At 38.7% G+C, this 18,640-nt stretch overlaps 1 protein-coding gene across 13 annotated transcripts in view; it reads left to right on the forward strand.

Moving 5' to 3' along the window:
- kmt2d (lysine (K)-specific methyltransferase 2D) overlaps positions 1 to 18,412 on the forward strand; it is a 247,310-nt gene extending 228,898 nt beyond the window's left edge. For all 13 annotated transcript variants that reach the window (XM_072248869.1, XM_072248878.1, XM_072248876.1 and 10 more), the window contains 5 exons: positions 140 to 308; positions 6,111 to 6,227; positions 13,971 to 14,044; positions 14,610 to 14,718; positions 15,603 to 18,412. In XM_072248869.1, the coding sequence (XP_072104970.1) occupies positions 140 to 308; positions 6,111 to 6,227; positions 13,971 to 14,044; positions 14,610 to 14,718; positions 15,603 to 15,695 (562 nt within the window). In that variant the 3' untranslated portion in view covers positions 15,696 to 18,412. The remainder of the gene's footprint in view (positions 1 to 139; positions 309 to 6,110; positions 6,228 to 13,970; positions 14,045 to 14,609; positions 14,719 to 15,602) is intronic.
- Positions 18,413 to 18,640: the final 228 nt, after the last annotated feature.

Genomic DNA, 18,640 nt, shown 5'->3' on the forward strand with positions numbered 1-18,640 from the left:
GATATTGTATTCAAAGATCTAAAGGCTTTGCAACTCTGAAATCACTTTATGCTATTAAACATTGATATAGTGTAGGAATTACAGGATTTGAATTGTACAACTATAAGTATTCTTGTTTTTTTTTCTGTCTACATGAAAGGCCACACACCTTGAACAGTACCAGCACATCAAAAGCATTTCAGAGTACTGTAACTGGAGAAATTAACACTCCCTACAGCAAACAGTTTGTCCACTCCAAATCTTCTCAGTACCGCAGACTGAAAACTGAATGGAAAAATAACGTTTACCTGGCTCGATCTCGAATACAGGTGAGTTTAACACCAGCAAGATAAACACACTGCAAAAGGCATACATTAAATAAATTGTAAATTCTGAAATCAAAGTTTGATTTCTTTAATATCTCTATGTTGGTGTCTTCCAGCCAAAAACTGGTCAATGAAAAGATTTTGATTGAGCAGCTAAACCATTTGAGGACAATCAGGTTCTCAGTTAACCATAATTTTTTCAGTGATCTCTTAATATGTTTGTACATATTAAGCTTTTATTCAAGACTCTTGGCTGATTATTTTGCTGTCATGTGCTCTACAGTGTATATGGACACAGGAAGCTGTTCACTTTGGAAGTTTTGTGTATTCTGAAGATTGGTTGTGTGGTGGATAGTGTAGTACAGTGGTTCCCAAAGTGGGTGATGGGAATTTCTAAGGGGGCAATGAAGATAAAGGGAGGTGCTCAGTAGAAAGAGGGGGAGCTGAGGGATTACAGGCTTAATTTAAGGAAATGAATTACTTATAAGCATTTGATCCTCAGTACCTCTTAATTAATTACAATGATCACATGATCTCCTCAAATCTTGCTAACCCACTGTTCCCTTAGACTTTGCTCAAAGCTCAGACCGAGCTTGAATCAATGAATGATGTCCGACAGCTGTGGCAGGGCTTGAGTACTATTACCTCTCACAAAGTGAAATCAAATGACATAGGCAACAGCAGGGCTTCACTTCCAGATGAGCTCAATGCCTTTAATGCTCGCTTTGATTGTCAAAGCATAGAGGAACCATCACCAACATCCGCAGCCACTGATGATCCTGTGATTTCAGTATCTGAATCCAATGTGAAAGCATCTTTCCGGAGAGTGAACTTACAGAAAGCATTCGGCCCAGATGGAGAACCTGGCCGAGTACTAAAGACCCGTACTGATCATCTGGCTGGGGCATTCATTGAGATCTTTAACCTCTTGCTTAAACAGACTTTAGTCATAATGGTGCCTAAGAAGAACATGGTAAACTGCCTCAATGATTACCGCCCAGTAGCACTTACATCCACAGTGATGAAGTGTTTTGAGAGATTGGTAATTAAGCATATCAACTCCGGCCTGAGAAGCGACTTGGATCCACTTCAATTTGCCTATCAGCACAGCAGATGCAATTTCATTGGCTCTTCACTTAGCCCTGGAACATCTGGACAGCAAAGATGCATACATTAGGATGCTCTTTATCAACTGCACCTCAGCATTCAATACTATTGTCCCCTCAAAACTAATCAATGAGTTTCAAAACCTTGCCTTTATACTTCTTTGTACAGTGTGATACTGGATTTCCTCACTTGCAGGCTCCAGTTAGTTCAGGTTGGCAATGCACCACCACCATCTCCATCAGCACATGTACACCATAAGGCTGTGTGCTTAGCTCCTTGCTCTACTTGCTTTACACTTATGACTGTGTGGCTAAGCGCAGCTCCAATGCAATATTCAAGTTTGGTGACGATTCAGTATATAAGTGTGGTATTGTTGCAGGAAAGCAGCATCCATCATCAGGGACCCCCACTATCCAGGCCATGCTCTTTTCTCACTGCTGCCATCAGCAAGAAGGTACAGCAGCCTCAGGACTCTCATCACCAGGTTCAGGATCAGTTTTTACCCCTCATCCATCAGGCTCTTGAACCAAAGGGGATAACTTCACTTGTCCTATCACTGAACTGTTCCCACAACCTATGGACTTACTTTCAAGGACTCTTCATCTCATATTCTTGATACTTATTTCTTACTTATTATTATTATTTTTTTCCTTTTTTCCCCTTTTTGTACTTGCATAGTTATTGAATTTATTGAGTATGCCCACAAGAAAATGAATCCCAAGGTTCTATATTGTGACAAATATGTACTTCGATAATAAATTTACTTTGAACTTTGATTCCAATACACTAATCACATCGTGACACAATTCCTTTGAATTAAGGTATGGTGTTCAATGGGGTAAAGTTCAGTATCTGCCCTTTCAAATATCTTTTTTTTTCTTTTTTTAAATATAGACTACAGAAATTTAAATAGACGAACTGAAAGAAAACACACAACCTCCAGGTGGAAAGCACAGCTTTGCCCCCAGTGCACTCAAAATATCGTCCCGACCTCCCCCAAATGTCATGACCACGTTTCTGTAGCCCACAGCCCAACCAACATATTGCTGTCCCTCTTTATGTACCTTTAGGTAGAGAGTCTGGTTTCCCTGAGCTATGATGATGTCATAACTTCCCCTTTGCTGATAGCAGCACTTGAAGTTGGACTTAAAAAATCGGCGATTGACTGTGGTCGTTAATCCATAACGAAAGTGGCAGAGGCGGACCAAACAAAAAAAGTGCGGACAGTATAGTGTAGAGTATCTGAAATACAGTGGCATGCAAAAGTTTGGGCACCCCGGTCAAAACTTCTGTTACTGTGAATAGTTAAGTGAGTGGAAGATGAACTGATCTCCAAAAGTCATAAAGTTAAAGATGAAACATTCTTTTCAACATTTTAAGCAAGATTAGTGTATTATTTTTGTTTTGTACCATTTTAGAGTGGGGGAAAAAGGAAAGGAGCACCATGCAAAAGTTTGGGCACCCCAAGAGATTTGAGCTCTCAGATAACTTTTACCAAGGTCTCAGACTTTAATTAGCTTGTTAGGGCTATGGCTTGTTCACAGTCATCGTTAGGAAAGGCCAGGTGATCCAAATTTCAAAGCTTTATAAATACCTTGACTCCTCAAACCTTGTCCCAACAATCAGCAGCCATGGGCTCCTCTAAGCAGCTGCCTAGCACTCTGAAAATTAAAATAAATGATGCCCACAAAGCAGGAGAAGGCTATAAGAAGATAGCAAAGTGTTTTCAGGTAGCCATTTCCTCAGTTCGTAATGTAATTAAGAAATGGCAGTTAACAGGAACGGTGGAGGTCAAGTTGAGGTCTGGAAGATCAAGAAAACTTTCTGAGAGAACTACTAGTAGGATTGCTAGAAAGGCAAATCAAAACCCCTGTTTGACTGCAAAAGACCTTCAGGAAGATTTAGCAGACTCTGGAGTGGTGGTGCACTGTTCTACTGTGCAGCGACACCTGCACAAATATGACCTTCGTGGAAGAGTCATTAGAAGAAAACCTTTCCTGCATCCTCAACACAAAATTCAGCGTCAGAAGTTTGCAAAGGAACATCTAAACAAACCTGATGCATTTTGGAAACAAGTCCTGTGGACTGATGAAGTTAAAATAGAACTTTTTGGCTGCAATGAGCAAAGGTATGTTTAGAGAAAAAAGGGTGCAGAATTTCATGAAAAGAATGCCTCTCCAACTGTTAAGCATGGGAGTGGATCGATCATGCTTTGGGCTTGTGTTGCAGCCAGTGGCACGGGGAACATTTCGCTAGTAGAGGGAAGAATGAATTCATTAAATACCAGCAAATTCTTGAAGCAAACATCACACTGTCTGTAAAAAAGCTGAAGATGAAAAGAGGATGGCTTCTACAACAGGATAATGATCCTAAACACACCTCAAAATCCACAATGGACTACCTCAAGAGGCGCAAGCTGAAGGTTTTGCCATGGCCCTCACAGTCCCCCGACCTAAACATCATCGAAAATCTGTAGATAGACCTCAAAAGAGCAGTGCATGCAAGACAGCCCAAGAATCTCACAGAACTAGAAGCCTTTTGCAAGGAAGAATGGGTGAAAATCCCCTGAAACAATAATTGAAAGACTCTTAGCTGGCTACAGAAAGCATTTACAAGCTGTGATACTTGCCAAAGGGGTTGTTACTAAGTACTGACCATGCAGGGTGCCCAAACTTTTGCTTCGGGCCTTTTTCCTTTTTTGTTATTTTGAAACTGTAAAAGATGGAAATAAGAAACTAATCTTGGTTAAAATGTTAAAGAAATGAGTCATCTTTATCTTTATGCCTTTTGGAAATCAGGTAATCTTTTACTCACTTAGCTATTCACAGTAACAGAAATTTTGACCGGGGTGCCCAAACTTTTGCATGCCACTGTATATGGATTTATACCAGCACCAAGCAACCAATAGCTGCCAATGTAGGGTGTGTGGAAAAGTTTTTTTCAAACGGGACAATGAAACTACCCAGGCTCCTTGAACATTTAAAGAGAATCCATTCTGATAAAACAAACAAGAACTTGGTTTATTTTCAGTCACTTAGTGAAAACTTTCAGAAACAGAAAATACTTCAAAACATGTTTGCCAGCACTTCACAACCAAACAGTGATGGTTTGAATGCTTCATACAATATTTCATTGCTTATTGCTACATCTGGAAAGCCCCATACAATTGGAGAAGAATTAATTTTGCCAACTGTAAGAGAGGTTCTGAGTATGGTTTCGCATATGTCACCAGACCAAATAATTAAAACAATTGTGCACAATGACAACTCTGTTCAATACAAATAGATGACATGTCTGAGAATATGGAAGATACATTGTGCAACATACTTAGGACAATAGAATTTGCACTGCAGTGGGATGAGTCAGATTTGCCAGGCAATAAATCTTTTCTTGATTATGTTTGCTTCATAAATGTTGAAGGTATGGATCAAGCATTGTTATTTGCAAAGGGACTAGAAACAGATACGTAGGGGGAGTCAATATTTTGAGTTGTAGAGCAATTTTTGAAAGAGAAGGACATTCCACTCACAAACATTCTTGCTTGTGCAACAGATGGGACACTATCAATGGTAGGATGTCACCGTGGGATTATTACTTTCTTGAAAAAAGCTATATGTAATGTATTTACCATCCACTGTGTAATTCAGATACAACATCTTGTCACAAAAAAAACCTAAGATATCGGCTGCACAATCATTAAATACTGTTATCACAGGAGTTAAATAAAAGCAAGAATATGAATCTCAAGGTAGTTTGTGGTGACCTGTACATACTTTGATAATAAATTTGCTTTGACATTGATTTATTGTCACATGTACCAGGGTACAGTGAAAAGCTTATCTTGCATTCTGTTCATACAGATCAAATGACAGTGCATTGTGCTAGAATAAGGTAAATCAAGAACAATAAAGTGTAAAATCTACTGAAAAAGTGCAGTCTAGGTAAATGATAAAGTGAGATCTTAACAAGGTAGATTTTGAGACCAAGAGTCCACCTTATATTGTACAAGAGGTCCATTCAAGAGTCTGATAACAGTGCGATGGGAGCTGTCTGTGAGCCTGGTGGTGTGTGCTTTCAGGTCTTTGTATCTTATGCCTGATGAGAAATGGGAGAAAGTAAAATGTTTGGAGTGGGTGAGGTCCTTGATTATGGACAGTGTCCATAAAAAGAGGCTGGTTCCTATGATGTGCTGAGCTATGTTCACAACTCTCTGCAGTTTCTTGCAATCACATGGAGAGTATTTATTGTACCAAGCTGTTATGCATCCAGGCAGAATGCTGTCTGTGGTGCATCAATACAAATTGGTAAGAGCCAATGGAAAAAGGACCAGCTCTTTTGTTTTGCTGACATTGAGGGAAAGGTTGTTGTCATAACTCCATGTCACCAAGCTCTCTTATTTCCTTGCTGTACTCTAACTCATTGTTATTTGAGATGCAGCCCATTACGGTGGTATCATCTGTAAACTTGTAGATGGAGTTAGAGCCGAATCTGCCTATGCGGTTGTGACTGCACAGGGAGTGGAGTAGGGGGCTGAGGATGCAACTTTGAGGAGCACTAGAGCTGAGAATAAATGTGACAGAGGTATTGCTGCCTATCCTTACTGAATATAAAATAAGATTCCTTATCTTAGTACTACCCGTTGATAGAATAATTTAAAAATTTTTACTACTTTTCATTTTTTCTTTCTCTGTTCTATAGGGTCTGGGTCTCTATGCAGCCAAAGACCTTGAGAAACACACAATGGTGATTGAATATATAGGGACAATCATTCGCAATGAGGTTGCAAATCGCAGGGAGAAATTGTATGAGACTCAGGTATGGATTAACCCACGTCAATGTGCACTTGTGTTGTACTTAAGCATAATTGCTAAGCTAATTTATTAAAACAGCTGATACATTTTACCACCTCTTAATATTTGGGCCATTGAGTCAAATTTAGTTTTAAGTTGAAAATAAAAAGATCATTGTTGAGCATGTTATTTTTCATTCTACTGCCATCAGTTTTTATTTTACCCTGCTAAATCTTAGTATCTCAGCAATGTAGTTCTCAGCCATAGCTTTGCTGATATGGACAGTTGACTTAAAATTTTGGTGTTTTCCAAATCAAGATTCAAATTTGTTTATTATCGTTCTTCAATACCCAAATATAAAGAACTAAATGATTGTTACTCTGGATTCAATGCAACATTAAAAAGACACAATAAGCATAAGATTGGCTTACAGTATATACACTGTATGTACATAGTGACACTAGGTAAGGAGTACCTGTACATAAGGTAACAGAAAATAATAAAGTGGTGGGTGGGTTAATGAATGGAGGTGCTGATCAGCTTGACAGCTTGGGGAAAGTAACTTTTTTGAGTCTAGTGGTTCTGGCGTGGATGCTGCAAAGCCTCTTCCCTGATGGGAAGGGGCCAAAACAGTTCATGAGCATGGTTGGTGGGATCCTTTATGATATTGCTGGCCTTTTTCCAGCATCTTCCTGCATGCATGTCATTGATGGCAGATAGGCTAGTGCCTGTGATGCGTTCAGAAGGCTTAACTACCCGTTGTAGAGCCCTCCTGTCTGCCTCAGTGCAGTTTCCAAACCATGCAGTTGATACAGCATGTTAAGATGCCTAGAACTGTGGATCTGTAGAAGGACGTGAGTATTGACATACATAGTCCAGCTCACATCAGCCTCCTCAGAAAGTAGAGGCGTTGGTGAACTTTCTTGACTGTGGAGGATGTGTTCTGGGACCATGAGAGGTTGTGTGAGATGTGCATTCCCAGGAGTTTGAAACTGCTGCTGATATGAAAAGGGGTGTGAATGATGTAAGTTTTACTGAAGTCAATAACCATCTTGTTAGTCTTGCTAACATTGAGAAAGAGGTTATTTGCCTGGTACTAGGCTTCGAGTTCCTCCCTCACCCCTCTGAAGGCCGTTTCATTATTGTTGGTGATGAGCCCCACCACTATCATGTCATTGGCAAACTTGATGATGCGATTGTTCAACTGAACAGCATTGGTGACCCTGGGAACAGACTGACTATTTTTTGTTTGAAGACTTGTATTTGCCACAGAAAAACACAAGTAATGCAAGGAACTGGGGCTAAAGAGGCATGCTTATATTCTGATTTTAAGAACTCATCCACTGCCTTTTCAAAAGAAACATTCAAGGAGTATAGACGAGGAAAATTGTACATATATAGCTCTTTCATAGAGTTGGCAGAAGCAATTGAGCTAAATGCAACCCTGATGTCCATGTCACTTTTACAAAAGTGCTCCATACTTACCTATTTCCCTGTAGTGTGAATCTTTGATTCAAAATTGTAAGTTTGAAGTAAATGTAATAAGGCTAATATTAACCTAAATGTGATATAACAAGATGGTGCTGGTGAACCATGGCGACGTTCTACAATATTTCTAAATATTACCTCTTTTGAATTACTCTCAGTACAGTCTGCAGCATGTAATTTCCCTTTAAGCAACGTACTTTTAAATTGACTCAATGAAGTACAGATGTCATGATCTTCTGAAGGACTCAGTGGACTTGATTTCAAGCAAGCAGGTGTGGCACCTTTAAGCAGGCAAAGATTCATCGCCACGGCCGAAAGCAAGGCAGGAGGGGGTTTCCAAGCCAGGCTGAATCAAACAGGAATGAATGAGACCCCCTCTACCCAACATCTTGTTAGCAAATGTGTAGTTGCTGAAGAACAAAACTGAGGACCTGAGGACAAGATTGCTGTGTTGGAGGGAAATGGGGGATTGTTGTTTTCTATGTGTAATCGAGATGTGCCTTTATCCCAGCACGCCGGGTACGGTGATCAAACCTGAAGGCATCTCGATTCAAGTCTGATAACCAAGAAAGTTACAAGAGGTCCAGGTATAATCTCCAGAAAGCCCTCTCACTGGGAAAGTGGCAACTCCAGACTAAAGTTGATTCAATGAAGGGTGTGCAGTAGCTGTGGCAGGACTTGAATGCTGTCATTTCTTATAAAGTTCAATCAAGCAACATAGCATAAGTGACAACAGAGCTTTGCTTCCAGAGGAGCTCAATGCTTGTCAAATCATGGAGGAACCATCACAAACTCCCACAGTTCCTGATGATCCTGTGATTTCAGTCTCTGAGGCATCCTTCAGGAGGGTGGACCCATGAAAAGCATCCGGCCCAGACAGGGTATCTGGCCAAACAGTGAAGACCTGTGCTGATCAACTGGCTGGAGTGTTCACTGAGATCTTTAACCTCTCGCTTCAGCAGTGTGTGGTACCCACCTGCTTCAAGCAGACTTCAATTATACCAGTGCCTAAGATGATCATGATAACCTGCCTCAATGACTATCGTCCAGTAGCACCTACAACCATAGTGATGAAGTGTTTTGAGAGGTTGGTGACAAAACATTTTGGATCTGCTTCAGTTTGTCTAACAGCGCATTAGGGTGTGCTTAGTCCCTTGCTCTACTTGCTTTACACTTATGACTGTGTGACTGAGCACAACTCCAGTGCCATATTCAAGTTTTCTGACAACACCACTGTAATAGGCCGAATCAAAGGTGATGATGGATCAGTCTTTAGGAGGGAGATTGATATTCTGGCTGAGTAGTGCCATAACAACAACCTCTCACTCAGGGTTAGCAAGACCACGGAGCTGATCGTTGATTTCAGGAGGAGGAAACCAGAGGTCCATGAGCCAGTCCTCATCAGAAGATCAGAGATGGAGAGGATCAGTAGCTTTAAATTCCTTGCTGGTATCATTTTGGAAGACCTGTCCTGAGACCAGTGTATAAGTGTAATTATGAAGAAGACATGGTAGCGCCTCTACTTCCTCAGGAATTTGCAAAGATTCAGCATGTCATCTAAAAGTTTGACAAACTTCTATAGATGTGTGGTGGAGAGTATACTGACTGGCTGCGTCACGGCCTGTTATGGAAACACTAATACCATTGAACAGAAAATTCTACAAAAAGTAGTGGATACAGCCCATTCCATCATGGTGTCATGGGTATTTTGCTGCATTCATTTTACCCTCTATCTTCAAACCTTCCAGGGCCTGCTGCAGTGAAGCATCCCCACAGCATGATGCAGCCACCACCATGCTTCACAGTGGAGACGGGTGTGTTTTTGATGATGTGCAGTGTTTAGTCTGATGGCCAAAAAGCTCAATTTTTGTTTCATCGGACCATAGAACCTTCTTCCAGTTAACTTCAGAGTCTCCCACATGACCTCTGGCAAACTAGCTGAGATTTCATGTGAGTTTTTTTCAATAGTGGCTTTCTCTTTGACACTCTCCCATAAGGCTGTGACGGGTGAAGCACCTGGGCAACAGTTGTTGTATGTGCAGTCTCTCCCATCTCAGCCACTGAAGCTTGTAACTCCTCTAGAGTTGTCATAGGTCTCTTGGTGGCCTCCCTCACTAGTTCCCTTCTTGCACGGTCACTCAGTTTTTGAGGATGGCCTGCCCTAGGCAGATTTATAGCTGTGCCATATCCTTTCCATTTCCTGATGATTGACTTAACTGTACTTCAAGGGATATTGGGCGACTTAGAGATTTTCTTGTATCCATCTCCTGACATGCTTTTCACTAACCTTTTCGCGGAGTTGCTTGGAGTATTCTTTTGTCTTCATGGTGTAGTTTTTTTGCCAGGATACTGACTCGCCAGCAGTTGGACCTTCTAGATACTTATGCAATCAATTATTTTGTGTTTTATATTTATAATTAATTTAGATCACTTTGTAGAGATCTGTTTTCACTTTGACACGAAAGGCTCTTTTTCTGTTGATCAGTGCCAAAAAAAGATTCAATATTGTAAAGCGATAAAACATGAAAACTTCCGGGGGGGGTGGGGGGGGGATACATTTTATAGGCACTGTATTTCCTCCAGAATCTAATTGGTTGGTTTGGTACCTGAGAGTACAGCCTTGCACTTCAAATTGAATGTAACCATCTTGGAGGGTTTCTTGTATCTGTCAGTTGGAAGTCTGAGCTTGTAACAAAAAAACTTTAAATTTTCTTCCTTATTCTTTTCTGATTCAGCAGCAAGAGATATCAGCAATCAAAAGAGACACTGTATACATGTTAAAGGTTATAAGAAATTACTGTATTACAGTTATATAAAGAATAAAATTCATAAAGAAAAATGATTAATAAAGTAGTAAAAGGAACAAAATATTTACCAACCAGATCACTAAGCCACGCCACATAACATACTGCCAGAGGGAGCCACGTGTCCCAACAACTTTTCCAACCTTTCTGTCTCTCCTCTATCTGCAGCTCTTAGCACTAGTTGTGACCCAGCCTAAGAAAAGATTCCCCCCTCACGTAAAGAAATTGTACCTTTTCATACACTTCAAGGCCCTTTACTCTAAGATTTACACAGCATGTTTCTCACCATTAATCTACTTTCAAGGCTGTAGACTAGTACTTGCACGAAGTTCTCAAAACATAGCTGTGGATTGGTTCCCTTGTATTTTCCCACATTCCAGGCTAACAGCATTTTGTCTTACAAACTTCTATTTTGTGTTTTAGCATATAACAAGGAGGAATCGAATTTAACTCTTTCCTTACACTCCAGCCCTCAATTCCTCATTGGTACACTATACAAGAATAAAATATTAGATTAAATACTTTATGTGTAATATAATAACCATAATATAGTTGTTTATCACTGGGGTTATCATAATACAAATTCCATACAGGTAATAAATCACTCAGCGCGGAAGAAGCCTGACACTGCAGTTACCTAACCTTTCGATTAAGGTAATAGGCTAAAATAAACCACACTACAAGGACAATTAATATTACATTTAAAATGAGATAGGACAAGAACTCAAGGTGTACAGTGGCATGCAAAAGTTTGGACACCCCGGTCAAAATTTCTGTTACTCTGAATAGCTAAGTGAGTGGAAGATGAACTGATCTCCAAAGGTCATAAAGTTAAAGATGAAACATTCTTTTCAACATTTTAAGCAAGGTTAGTGTATCATTTTTGTTTTGTACAATTTTAGAGTGGGAGGGAAAAAAAGGAAAGGAGCACCATGCAAAAGTTTGGGCACCCCAAGAGATTTGAGCTCTCAGGTCTCAGACTTTAATTAGCTTGTTAGGGCTATGGCTTGTTCACAGTCATCGTTAGGAAAGGCCAGGTGATGCAAATTTCAAAGCTTTATAAATACCTTGACTCCTCAAACCTTGTCCCAACAATCAGCAGCCATGAGCTCCTCTAAGCAGCTGCCTAGCACTCTGAAAATTAAAATAAATGATGCCCACAAAGCAGGAGAAGGCTATAAGAAGATAGCAAAGTGTTTTCAGGTAGCCATTTCCTCAGTTCGTAATGTAATTAAGAAATGGCAGTTAACAGGAACGGTGGAGGTCAAGTTGAGGTCTGGAAGATCAAGAAAACTTTCCGAGAGAACTACTAGTAGGATTGCTAGAAAGGCAAATCAAAACCCCTGTTTGACTGCAAAAGACCTTCAGGAAGATTTAGCAGACTCTGGAGTGGTGGTGCACTGTTCTACTGTGCAGTGACACCTGCACAAATATGACCTTCATGGAAGAGTCATCAGAAGAAAACCTTTCCTGCATCCTCACCACAAAATTCAGCGTCAGAAGTTTGCAAAGGAACATCTAAACAAACCTGATGCATTTTGGAAACAAGTCCTGTGGACTGATGAAGTTAAAATAGAACTTTTTGGCTGCAATGAGCAAAGGTATGTTTAGAGAAAAAAGGGTACAGAATTTCATGCAAAGAACACTTCTCCAACTGTTAAGCATGGGGGTGAATCAATCATGCTTTGGGCTTGTGTTGCAGCCAGTGACACGGGGAACATTTCGCTGGTAGAGGGGGAAGAATGAATTCAATTAAATAGAAGCAAATTCTGGAAGCAAATGTCACACCATCTGTTTAAAAAAAAAAAGCTGAAGATGAAAAGGAGATGGCTTGTACAACAGGATAATGAACCTAAACACACCTCAAAATCCACAATGGACTACCTCAAGAGGCGCAAGCTGAAGGCTTTGCCACAGCCCTCACAGTCTGTGGATAGACCTCAAAAGAGCAGTGCATGCAAGACGGCCCAAGAATCTCACAGAACTAGAAGCCTTTCGCAACGAAGAATGGGCGAAAATCCCCCAAACAAGAATTGAAAGACTCTTAGCTGGCTACAGAAAGCATTTACAAGCTGTGATACTTGCCAAAGGGGGTGTTACTAAGTACTGACCATGCAGGGTGCCCAAACTTTTGCTTTGGGCCCTTTTCCTTTTTTGTTGTTTTGAAACTGTAAAAGATGAAAATAAAACAGTAATCTTGCTTAAAATATTAAAGAAATGTGTCATCTTTATCTTTATGCCTTTTGGAAATCAGGTAATCTTTTACTTAGTTATTCATAGTAACAGAAATTTTGACCGGGGTGCCCAAACTTTTGCATGCCACTGTATATTTATATTTTCAATTGACTCCAATATTTGCATTTTGAATAGTACCTTTTAAAAAAAAACACTTTATAAAGTAGTTTGTTTAACGCTGTTAGATAAATGGGCCAGAGAAAATTTACACAAAGCAAATCAGTTACTGTAGTAGATAATATCCCTGTGTTGAACCCCTTTTTATGTTCCAGCTTGTCAAAGCCATTGCAGCTGTTCAAATTTTGTTGATAAATCAAGATGAGGCTGTTGAGGCCATCTTTTAATGTTCTTGAGAATGTGGCGGGAAATCACTTTCTTGAACCTCTGCGGTCCTGGTGAAGATCATCCCACGGTGCTGTTGGAAAGGCAGTTCCAGGATTTAAAAGCAATTTGTGAAGGATTAGCTAATTCTTAGAGTTGCATTCTTTATTTGTAGTCTAAATTTGTTATGAAGCTCTTTGGGTTGACTTATTCTTGGCCATATTCATCTCTCATCAAAGATATACAGTACTTGAGTTTTAAACTTAATAGCATTTTGTCAGATCTTGTATTATCACATTTGAAGATCAGTGTGAGATCTTCTGAATCTAAGACAAGTATTTCAGGTTGTATACTGTATACATTTTCTGATCATAAACAGAACCATTTGATTTGAATATATGGTCCAGTAGCTATAAGCATTGACTGAAAATGTTATGTTAATTTCTGAGTTGTTTTTCTGGATCAACTGCAAAGATCTAGAACTTGATCCATGTTTGAGAGTAAATTAGAAAAAAATCCAAACTTAGAAGATACGGAGGATCACAAAAATATTTGGAGTAACAGCCTCTAAACATAATATTCTTATTGTCCAGGAATGTGCAAATGTCATTCTGAACAAAATTTTCATATTACCACTGTAGAGATTGCATCAGTAGTGTAGTGTATAAGAAACACATCTTTGGGCTTTTTTCCTTTAATGTTGATGTAGTCCCAATTTCTCACTTTAACTTTTGTAACTAATGTAGCTACTTCAGTTCTTAGAAACACACTACTACTATTTGAAGTATCGAATTATGTTAACAGTGGGAAACTGAGCCTGCTATAGTTATTTTTAAAAACAAGAGTTGGTATGGGGGTGAAGACAGGTGACAAGGGAAATACAAATTTAGCTTTGAATCTTGTATTTGCTTTTTCTTCAGAATCGAGGTGTTTATATGTTTCGGATTAATAATGAGCATGTGATTGATGCTACTTTAACTGGAGGCCCAGCCAGGTATGTAACATTTCTGTTGGGATTACATGAGCATGAATTATGAAATTTGGTGGAAATTCCAGTGATTGACGAGCAAAGAGTCTGATTTTGTTTTTGTATGGAGGTGAAATTTTTATTCTCTTGAGAGTCTGTACTGTGTTTCCTTGTTATCCCCATCTATACAGCCTTTGCATCCAAGAGAACAGAGTGGCCATCTCATCAGAAGGGTAGTCTAAAAAAAAGTCTGATATAAAATGACAATAATATAATTTAAACTTAAGTAATATTGTCTCATTTCATCGTGTAATGCAAAGGAGATTAATACCTTGTTTATAAATTAACTCTTTTATAGAAAAGCTTTTCCAGTTATTACAATAGCAGAATTGTTTTGCGTTCCACTTAAGATGTACTCACATCTGGGCATTATGCATCAGTACTGGAAGCAACTTTACCAATTGTTGAAACTGTGGTACTTTTGCTGTTGCATAACTGTGATTACATTATAATTGGGTTTCTCTGTATATAATTTTATGATGTTGACTGGCTGCTTTTCTCTTTTTTTGGGGGAAAAAATTCGACTGTGCAGATATATCAATCATTCCTGTGCCCCCAACTGTGTGGCAGAGGTTGTGACTTTTGACAAGGAGGACAAAATAATCATTATCTCAAGCAGGCGAATTCCAAAAGGTGAAGAGGTAAGTGAATCAAAACAAAAGTGGAAAAGGAAGATAAGAATCAAACCAAGAAATGCAATGTCCACACTGTCTGGCAGATGGAGCGTAATGTGAGACAATGTGAAATTATCTATGTTGACAATTTAAAAAATTTTTTTAAATAGTGAAAGATTGCAGACCTCTGAGATGCAGAGAGATCTGGTTGTCCTGATTCACACAAAAGACTCTTATGCAGGTACTCCAAGTAATTAGGGTAATTAACAATGTTGTTATTGTTCAGGAAATTGAATACAAAAAATAGTGAATTTATTACTTCATTCATATAGAGCATTAGTGAGACCGTCACATTTGGATTTCTGAGTCCAGTATCGGCTCCTTATTTATGGAGGTATGTTAGTTCTTAGAATGCAGTTCAAGGTTTACTAGATCTAATACTTAGAATTGGTTAATTGTTTTATGAGGGTAGGTTGAACAGATTAATTTAGAAGAGTGGAGTCATTTAAACATAAAAACATAAGATCCTGAAGTGTCTAGATGGGTAAATGTGGAGAGGATGTTTTCTCTTGTAGCTGAATCTAGAGCTTTGCAGGGGGAGGGGGTGTGGTCACAGTTTACAAAAGAAGGTTCACCTATTTAATGCATAGATTGGTGATTTCATTTTTCTCTGAGGGTTCCTCAAAGGGAAATGGAAGTAGGATCTTAGAATATTTCTAATACGGAGGGAGACAGATGCTTGATAACTTTCCACCCACTTGTTACCACTTGTTACCCACTTGACCAGCATTCTTAGGATGATGGAACTGGCGTGAGGGGCCATTTAACTTTTACTCCTGATGTGAATTCCCAGAATGTTGACTGTTCAATAAGTATTTGTTGTATTAATAGTTTTTTTTTTAAATTTTCAGCTGACTTACGACTACAAATTTGATTTTGAAGATGATCAGCACAAGATTCCTTGTCATTGCGGAGCTCTCAACTGCAGAAAATGGATGAACTAAAACATTCAGAGCAAATTCAGCTGATAGAAAATTCACAATAATTTCAGATGGTTCAAAACTTCAGACCACATCTGCTATACTCTAAATCAAACTGACAGATCATCCTATATGAAGATGTGAAGAATTCTCACTACTTCACAAAGAAGTATTTACTGTGTTGTATGTTGGAGTACATCTGTGGTTGGGAGATAGTGTAGTGCTCAGAGGTGCAAAACCTTCTACGAAATTTAGCAAACAATGAATTACTAAAATAAGTGGACTACGCAGATGTACAAAGATATTGTGACTGTGTTTCCTGCCAGGTCTATGGGATGCTTCTGAATGTAATCTCTGGATTTTTTTTGTCTGTAGTTCCTGCAAGAGAGAAGGGGGGGTGGGGTGGGAGAGAGAATGAGAAACCCTCACCTGTGCAGACCTTTTCTGATGGGACTTAAACTAAAGGTTAGATTGTATTTCTAATGAAATTCAGCCAAAGGAGGGAAGACTTGGGATTGAAAAGTCTATAGCTTTCTCTGCTGGAAGACGTCTTTGATACAAGACAGAAGTGTGGTACATCTCAAGGTCAAAGGGAATGGCATTTTCATCTGATAAGATTTTTTAGCAAAAAGATTTGAATATTGCAGGGTTCACATAAAATAAACACTTTTTTTTGTGGGAGTGGATTGATTTTGAAACCAAGGCAGCAATGTAATGAACTGCACTCCTAAAAACACTAGAGTTTTAAAGAGATGGTGTCCCTTGGGTGTGACAAAATTAATTGCATTAATATGTTGGATTACTCATACTGTTTGTCCGTAATTGTATCCTGGAGAGATTAGTGTGGGAGTTTTTTTTTGTTTGCAAGATTTCTGATTACTTCACAAAAAATCTTTGTCTTTTTAAACAACAGACCTTTTATGTCTGTTATCATCACCAGATTATTGTTTATTTCAAAGGAATTTAACTCCATATTTGACCAATAGTTAGAAGAAACAAAGTAATAAAGTAGCTTGATAGAAACAGAAATGTAATTATCCATGCATCTTGGTCACTGTGTAAGTTCTGAGTGACCCTGTAAGAAATGTTGATCTTTTGCATCATCAGTAATAATGATTATTCAAAAATAAATTTGCAGAAGGTACCTTTTGAAAGACAATCCACATTAGTAAGGACTCACTTGAACCAGGTTTAATGGTTCTCTGTTGGGAATTTACTGGAAATAAACTAGTGAACTCTGGGGCTGGCACAATAATAATACTGTTATTGTTAAGGTCTATCTGTAATTTTCCAGTTGAAATCAAGGATCAAAATAATAAATTGACCAGCTCCCAATTCTGAATCTTGACGATCCCTTTTAAGCTGTCAACCTGATGGCATATATTTTCATGATCGATGAGGGTTTCTTCCATGCATATTATTTTGTGGCAAGAGTGGGGACCTATAACCTCAATATTAAGTCCTCAATTGCTGATTAATAATGCAAAATATAATGAAAAGAACGGTAGCACTAAGAGGACTTGGTTTGCAGCCTCCTCGATCCTGATCAGTCAGTATCAGCAGGTAAATTGTTAGGGCATTTGGTTCAACGCACAAATGGACTCTCTCTGAAATCTCTTGCAGAGGAGACTTGCACTGAAGGATTTCTCACCTACTTGATTCCACAAGTCATTTTACTGTAGTTTTGTTCCTGTAATATATATATAAAAGTGTGAATTTTATTCGGAACAGTAGGATAGGTCTGGATGGGGGAGATTTTTTTTATTGGCGCGATTCGTGAAAGCTGCTTCCCCCACTGCATCTTCTCCACGCTGCAACTGTAAAAATGTAAATACAAAACTTGTAGAAATCTCCAAAGCAGAAACCACTGGATCAGATTCTCATTCGTACAAATGAATGGTTGGTATTGGTGATTAAAAAAAAATAGCTGCTGGTTGGATTGAAGCAGGGAAGACATTAGCATGCAATGAGAAGATTCTAGGTAATGTAGATCATGTTAGATAAACTTAAGCTTACAGTGTTTTACTGTTTTTATAATAAAAGCTGATTTCACCCCTCTTCAACTGGTAAGAGCCAGGGTGTCTTTTAATGGAAGATTCTAATTTTAAAATGGGGCTTTTTCATTTTAGCTGAAGATGTCTGCAGAGCCCTAATGCATTGTGAGATCCTATTTCTCCAAGCTGGGGAGGTTACAGTCAAGTGATGTATTGTTGGAACATGTTCAGTTAACAAATGAAGATGTCCTGTTTGCAGTAAAGCCTTGTTCATACTGTTTACACTCTGAGCTAGGTATTTTGTGGTGCATTTTATCCTTGCAATTGGGGCAAAATTAAAAGCAGAGATTTGAGTATTTTTTAATGACAAAATAAACTTCCAGAATATGAAAGGGTTTTTTTTGTGTTGTGTGCATTCTGTACAGCAAATGTTGTCACTGGTAATGAATTAAAATTATCCTTTTTTATTGTATGTGGCATGTTTTTTTGTACTGAACATAAGTTGAATTGTATATAATTTATGTCAAAAGAGCCAAGATGTTTCTTGCTCTATGTATTAAATCTTCTGCAGGAATAAGCTTATTCTGTACATCCCTGGTACATGTAGAGACCGTTTATGACCATGTTGGCTAGATTGTACAAACCTTTTTTAAATACAAATGTAGCATCTTTGCATTACTGTATGATAAATAGGGACACTGTTCCTACAGAGGTGAATTTACTGCATTAAAATTGTTTGAAATAAAATCATCCTTGGATTACATTTATTAGTCTAAGTTGGCATGAAATGATTGCCATAATGAAGGATCCATATTGGAGAGATTGTCTTAGCTATGTTGTTTTTATACTTACTTCATTTCACTTAAGTGTCTTAACCATTATCTATTGCTGATTACATTGATGAGCATCAATTCAGATATATGAGTGCAGGGTTTTAAGGATGAACACGTGATATTAATGTATTTTATCAGAATA

The sequence above is a fragment of the Mobula birostris genome, chromosome X (assembly GCF_030028105.1).
Source record: "Mobula birostris isolate sMobBir1 chromosome X, sMobBir1.hap1, whole genome shotgun sequence".
Lineage (NCBI taxonomy): Eukaryota > Metazoa > Chordata > Chondrichthyes > Myliobatiformes > Myliobatidae > Mobula > Mobula birostris.